Genomic DNA, 6,884 nt, shown 5'->3' on the forward strand with positions numbered 1-6,884 from the left:
AACACTAACATAATAAAAAGTGACCTTTAATACATAGACTGTTGGGTATTTTTAATGAGAGGCTGAACAATAGCCAGTTATAAGCCACATAACCTTTTAGCTTACAAGGAGGGGGAAAACATTTGAATAGAGTGAACTAGTCTAACTCTGTTATTCATTTTCTATTCTGTACCTCATTACTACTAGCTCTAGTCAATGTAGTGGTGCTGTAAACAAGGCTGAAATGAGCCCAAAATACATTTAAAATTGTATTTTTACATTGGAATCTCTCTTAGAATGCAGCACAGCTACCAGACATTGTGTTGGTTTATAAACAGAACAGAATTGACAAGAAGCTGCTGCTGCAGATCAGGGTGCTGACGGGAGAAAAGGATGCTCAGGTGAAACCAGATAGATTTTCTTTTTCTTATATAGTACAGATGTAATGATCTCTGAGGAGAAGTGGGAGGCATGGAGTAAAACCCAGGAGGAGTGCAAATGTACAAAGTGAGCACATCAGAGTAGCAGTAATATTAAGCATCCAATGGGCGGAGATTCTTGCTAGCAGCCTGCCTGAGACGGGAGATATAAAAGGGCTGAAAGAGAAGTCTACACTGACTGAGTGTCAGATCTGCATAGCCACAGCACTGGTCAGGATCACCTGCTGTTGTGTTGGCTGATCATTTCTGCATTGTGTTCACAGTTATGAAGATTGTGCTACGGAAAGCAACCGACAGCTCGTCAAGCCTCCCCTTGACTGGACACACAGTATTGTTTCATAGATGAGCTATTTCTGAATCTGAAGAAAGAAGCAGCGTTTCAGAAATGGTTACTCATTATATATGGCTCTCTCTCCCATACTTAGCTAATGCCTTTGAGAGATCAGCAAAGCTTCCCATCAACAGAAGTTTTGAAGGATCTTTTGAAATACCCAACATCTCCAGTTTTTTTTCCTGGAATAACTACACACTTGCTGACTGGCAGAGCTTTGTGGGCAGGAGAAGATATGGGGCAGAGTCTCAAAATCTTACAGTGAAAGCCCTGCTCATTGTGGCATACTCCTTCATCATAGTGTTCTCGCTCTTTGGGAATGTCCTGGTCTGTCACGTCATCATCAAAAATAAAAGGATGCACTCCGCTACCAGCCTGTTTATTGTGAATCTAGCTGTAGCAGACATAATGATAACGCTGCTCAATACTCCCTTTACTTTGGTAAGAACCTGACAGAAGTCTGTTCCCTCTTGCTCTGCTTCTTTTCTGTATATTATGAGCATCTGTAATGGAAAATGTATCATTTGCCTTTTCTTCCCTTAACAGAAATAGCTTAGTGTGTGGAGTTTGCCTCTGATTGTTGTTACTTGCACTCACTGGAATGACAAATGACACAGTAGTAAATGCGAGGCTGCAATTTGGACTTCCAGTCATGTTAAAGCATTAGAGTTAATTTAATGACTTTTTTTCTTTATCCTGTTATATGGAGTTATATTCTCAGTTTATCCTCTGCTAATGCAAGATAGTTCTATGATACACTTGCTAGTAATCTTTCCAGACTAGTTTTAAATGTCTGTAGGGGTGGAGACATTACTTTTTGGAAGATTTAACAGGTCTTTTCCTTTTCTAATTTCTATGATCCAGTTAGAAATGTAATAATAATTAAAATTGCACCTATGGTTTATGCCCAAGGACATTGTTGGCACTAAACTAGTAAGCATAATAGGGTTGTAGTTTCACAATTTTAGTATTTAGTTATTTTCCCTCCCCTGAGGAGCTTCCAATGTAATACCATGAATCTCCCTTATTTAAAAAAAATGGTTAATGATCAGCATCATGTTACATGATCTGGTGAAAAGAGATACTTGCATTGTATCCAGATCAGGAATGCAGGAGTATCCATGTATCCAGCAGGGATGGTTGGGTGAGGGGAACTGACTTGTTGGCAGTTCTTTGGGTAAGGAGGAAAATATTCTGAAGGAAGTCAAACAAATGCATTAGAAGTTGCTCCACCATACTAGCTGGTGCATATTGCCTGGTCAGTAAAGTGGCATTTCTGGATCACCTCCCCAAAAGTCTTGACTCTATTTAATGTCCTATTGCAGGCTTCAGTAATCAGCCAATAAATCAAAGGAGACAGAGATTAGATAAAAGAAAGGAGTGATGTGTTAGCCTGTTTGTGACCTGTAGATTTTTAATAATCCTTTTGGGATGGAAGCCAAATAATGACCACAAGAGCAGCTCATAGTGTGCTGACAATGGCACAATGAGTCGAATGTCAGGCATGTGAAAAGTACCCAAATGATGCACGTAGAAAGCTAAATATATTCCCTGCTGGACTGTTCCTAGGCTCGGTTTGTGAACAGCACATGGATATTCGGGAAGGGGATGTGTCACATCAGTAGATTTGCACAATACTGCTCCCTCCATGTCTCTGCTTTGACTCTCACAGCAATCGCAGTGGACAGACACCAGGTGAGAGTTCTCTTAAGCTAAATGGCCATGAATTGAAAATGCTGGAGCATTCCCTTATTTTAAAATAAGAAATTAAAATCCATTTTCTGAACACCTCAGACTCAGACCCTAAGGAGTTTAGCACAGGGCACTCTGTGTAAGAATTGCCAAGGTGGTGGTGTATATTTTTTCTGATCAGCTCTCTGGTATCACTTAAAGAGGAGGAATAAGTACAATTTAGGGGCTAGAGCAGGGGTTCTCAAACCAGGGGTCGGGACCCCTCAGGGGGTCACAAGGTTATTCCGGGGGGAGGGGTCGCAAGCTGTCAGCCTCCACTCCAAACCCCACATTGCCTCCAGCATTTATAATGGTGTTTAATATATAAAAAGTGTTTTTAATTTATAAGGGGGGGAGTCGCACTCAGAGGCTTGCTGTGTGAAAGGGGTCACCAGTACAAAACCACTGGGCTAGGGGGTGCGCTGGCAGTCTGGAGTCCTAGGTTCTGTTCCCGGGTCAGCCATTGGCTTTTGCACAAACCTCTCTGCATCTCTAATACGTTGGTAGTAATACCTGCCTCAGAGAGGGAGCGTGAAGCTGAATGAACTGCTTGTACTCCTTCAGCCAAGGATCTCAAAGCACTTTACAAAATATTATGTATTATTCTAAATGCAGGTACATGCTGCATCTTCAGACCTTAACTTAATATGCTAAATTCACACAAGAAGCAGAGCTGTCAAATGATTTACAGGGGACACTAATTTAAATAGTATATTTAGCTCTGGGCAGGACCTGGAATTTCTATCCCAGGGAAAATTTTGCATTTCCAAAAAAATGTGTGTTCTGAACTGGCACACAAGGCAGGATATGCAAGATGTGCTGGGAGAGGAGCGTTCTCCATCCATTCCATTGCAGAATCACCCACATGGAATTTTTCAATAATGTCCAATCCAGATGCCACAGCAGCCTGCCTAGCACGCTGAAAGCCCCCGGAGCCTGGGCGAGCAGGGAGCCTGGTCGCAAGCTCCATACCAGAGGGGCTGCTGAGGAGCCAAGGAGTTGGCCAGCTTGGAAGCCCTGGGATCCTGGGGCAGGGTGCTGGGGAGCCCACCAGCCTGGGAGTGGGGAACCTGGGAGCTTGGGCGCTTTCATTTCAATTTTCCCAACAGGAAATTTCAGAAAATGCATTTTTTGTCGGAAAACCATTTGGCTGTAATGATACTGGAAACCCACCTTTCTTTGTGTCACTGATGCTGTCGAATACAAACATTGAAAGCATTTTAAAAGCCTCCATCCCTGCCTTTTTTTTATATTGTTGAATTAGGCCCAACCTGCAAACTGATGTGCAAGGGCAGAACTTTGTGTCTGCCCAGGAGCCCACTGAAGTCAACCCATCTCCATGTGGGTGCAGAAGTTCACCTTCGCAGCTGCAGTAGCAGGATCAGGGCCTTACTTTATCCATTTCTCTCAGCTTGGACTGTGAAAGATAATTACTTCAGTTCAGCTTTCATTCAGAGTCAAGTTCACTTTCTGGTTCTGTAACCTGAAGTCAATAGAAGTTGAATGCAGGCATCTCCCATGCAGCGTTTGCTCATTAAATTGCCGTGATTACTGCTGTATTTAAGAGTGGGAGATAATGTGAGGAAAATTGCATAATTATTAAAATGTCATCAGGCCACGTGTTTGTTTATTCCAAACAGGTTATAATGCATCCTCTGAAACCTCGCATATCCACTGCAAAAGGCATGGTCTACATCTCTGTCATCTGGATTATGGCAACGTGTTTCTCCCTCCCACATGCTATTTATCAAAAACTATTCACTTTTGAATACAGGTAAGGCTGATCCCTGCTTTTGTTCTGCAGAAAAATATGGGGCCAGATCCCCAGCAGGGACACGCAAGTGTAGCCTCACTGAAGACAAGGAAGCCATGTCAATTTACACCAGCTGAGGATCTGGTCCATAGTGCACATCGATACCTTTCACAATGGCTACTCTTTTAGTATTATTCATCAACAACACAGCGTGTCAGATGCATCAGGCCAGATACGTAATTGGCATAAATTGGCAGTTTACACCAGCTAGAGATCTGGCCCATTGATTGAGGCCAGGACTGGAAATGAGGCCCTAATTGGTTCTTATCTAACCCCAGCTCTAACACTGACTCCCTGGGCAAGTGACTCAACCTCTCTGTCTTAGTTCCTCTTCTGTAGAATAAAGATAATAATACCTACCTGTCACCCTCTGTTGTGAGGGTTAATTAATTTTGTGAAGTGTTTTGCTGATGGAACGGGTCATAAAGGTGATAGATTTTTTATTACCGTTTACATACAGAAGTTCATTGAAAGGCAGAGAGAGTTTCGCTTCACTCCTAAGAACTTAATTTTGTGCAGCTGGTAATTAGAGGTTGCAATTAATTAGTTTCGTAAGAAGATCATAATCTCATGCATGTGGTGAGAAATTATTCTGATCACATTTCTTGTAAGCTACGCTATGCACCGCTCCCTCAATTGGTGTAAATTAGCATAGCTCTGCTGAAGTCAATGGAATGATGTGAATTTGCACCAGTTGAGGATCTGGCTCTTTGGTTGTATGACAGGAGTCTTGTCTTTCTCTCCCTTACTGTGATACCCAGGCATGTTTGTTCATTCATTGTGATCAGTCCTTTTATCTGCAGTGAAGATGTCACCCGATGCCTGTGTCTCCCAGATTTCCCTGAACCAGCTGACCTCTTCTGGAAGTATCTAGACTTAACAACGTTCATTTTGCTCTACGTTCTGCCCCTTTTAATCATCTCTGCTGCCTACCTGAGAGTGGCCAAGAAACTCTGGCTGCGCAATGCCATTGGGGATGTGACCACGGAGCAGTACTTCGCCCTTCGGAGGAAGAAGAAAAAGACCATTAAGATGCTGATGGTGGTGGTTATCCTCTTTGCTGTTTGCTGGTTTCCTTTGAACTGCTACGTCGTCCTCCTTTCCAGCCAAACTATTCGTACCAACAATGCCCTGTACTTTGCTTTTCACTGGTTTGCAATGAGCAGCACCTGTTATAACCCCTTCATTTACTGCTGGCTCAATGAACATTTCAGACTGGAACTGAAGTCTTTGCTCAACATGTGCAAAAAACCACCTAGCCCAAAAGAGCACAGGCTTCCATCCACGGTTCCATCCTACAGAGTAGCCTGGCCAGAAAACAGCAACTTCAAGAGGTCTCAGGTCTCCCATGTCCTTCCATCAACCTCCAATCTCCAGTCAGGGAAGACAGACATCACTTCAGTTGAACCTATAGTAGCTGTGAGTTGAATGATGCAATAAAATGGGAGCACGTGGAGTATGCACCAGGATTGCAGGTGGATTTGGTGAAAGCTGACGAGTGTGATGAAGAGACACAGGAATCCTTGACTACTTCACTAGGGTGCACACACCAATGTGCGTGCTGTTTGTGCAGAGAACCCAATGCATTCCTATCAGCAAGAGTTATCTCTTTAATGCAGACTGGTAGTATATCTATACAGCCTCCAAAGAGAAGACAGACAGCAAAGCCCTTGAGAAGGGGGAAAAAACCCTTTTAATTGTCAGACTGATTTTGAACTGGCGGCTAGCAAAGAACTCTATGTGTATTGTTATCCATCGGTAATGCTGTCCAGTCCGGTCCTTTTTCCTAGGAGGTTTGTGTGTGTGTTGCCCGTTGTTGAGCTAGAACCAAAACACTGAAACCATTATCTAAGTACATTGAGTCTCAGTGTTAAAAATGTCTTGTAGTGAACATGGGATTGGTGAAGAGACAATTTCACCGTTATGGCGCTAAATCCAGCCCAATTTAGCAGTATCAGAAAGCTTTTACCATGGGTCACAGGTGGCTGGCTCTTTAAGGCAAGCCAAGCTCAACCTTGCCTATGACCTAGCAGCCATCCCCCGCTGATGGTGATATAGTAACTAATTCCTGACCCCAGCCGTGAAAGGGTTAGGAGAAGACTGTACAGCCAAGGAGGGAGAGGTTGCAGAGAAGGCAAGACTCTCCTGCAGGTAGGCAGAACTCACAGGGAGCAGCACCGGCTCATCGGGGAAAGCCCTAAGCTACAGCTACAAGGAGCAGGGAGATCCCTAGGGGAAGCTGCCAAAGTCCCTGCGGGAGAAGCCAGAAGCCTGAGCGCCAAACGGAGGCCGGGTTAAGCAGAGGCTGTAGGAAAGCAGCCTAAGGGGGATTTAGAGATAGGAAGTGGCCCAGGGAAACAGCAGCATATCTGAAGCAGCAAAGCCAACCACTTAATACGGTCCCCTGGGTGGGCCTCAGTTTCCCTACCAGCCTTGAGGACGGGGCACGCAAGCCCCACTGCAGAGGCAGATTAAGCTCTTGTGAGGGTGCCTCAGAGGGAAGGCCTGTGAGGATGCTTCAGTGCAGCCTTAGAGGGATAGAAGAATTATTATTTGGGTGTTTAGCTTGGACCTTTCATTACCCCTGAAG

General features: G+C 44.1%; 1 protein-coding gene across 1 annotated transcript; it reads left to right on the top strand.

Annotated features, from left to right (window-relative positions):
- The first annotated feature begins 804 nt into the window (after positions 1-804).
- GPR83 (G protein-coupled receptor 83) lies at positions 805-5,722 on the top strand. Its single transcript, XM_065423273.1, has 4 exons — positions 805-1,191; positions 2,320-2,445; positions 4,122-4,255; positions 5,098-5,722. The coding sequence occupies exons 1-4, from the start codon at positions 805-807 to the stop codon at positions 5,720-5,722; spliced, it is 1,272 nt and encodes a 423-aa protein (XP_065279345.1).
- Positions 5,723-6,884: the final 1,162 nt, after the last annotated feature.

The sequence above is a fragment of the Emys orbicularis genome, chromosome 1 (assembly GCF_028017835.1).
Source record: "Emys orbicularis isolate rEmyOrb1 chromosome 1, rEmyOrb1.hap1, whole genome shotgun sequence".
NCBI lineage: Eukaryota > Metazoa > Chordata > Testudines > Emydidae > Emys > Emys orbicularis.

Bases quoted from the DNA above. Each gene is read 5' to 3' on its own strand.
- GPR83 (XM_065423273.1), top strand. From the start codon at position 805: ATGGTTACTCATTATATATGGCTCTCTCTCCCATACTTAGCTAATGCC. The intron at 1,192-2,319 runs GTAAGAACCTGA...GACTGTTCCTAG, and splicing joins TCAATACTCCCTTTACTTTG to GCTCGGTTTGTGAACAGCAC. The intron at 2,446-4,121 runs GTGAGAGTTCTC...TATTCCAAACAG, and splicing joins TCGCAGTGGACAGACACCAG to GTTATAATGCATCCTCTGAA.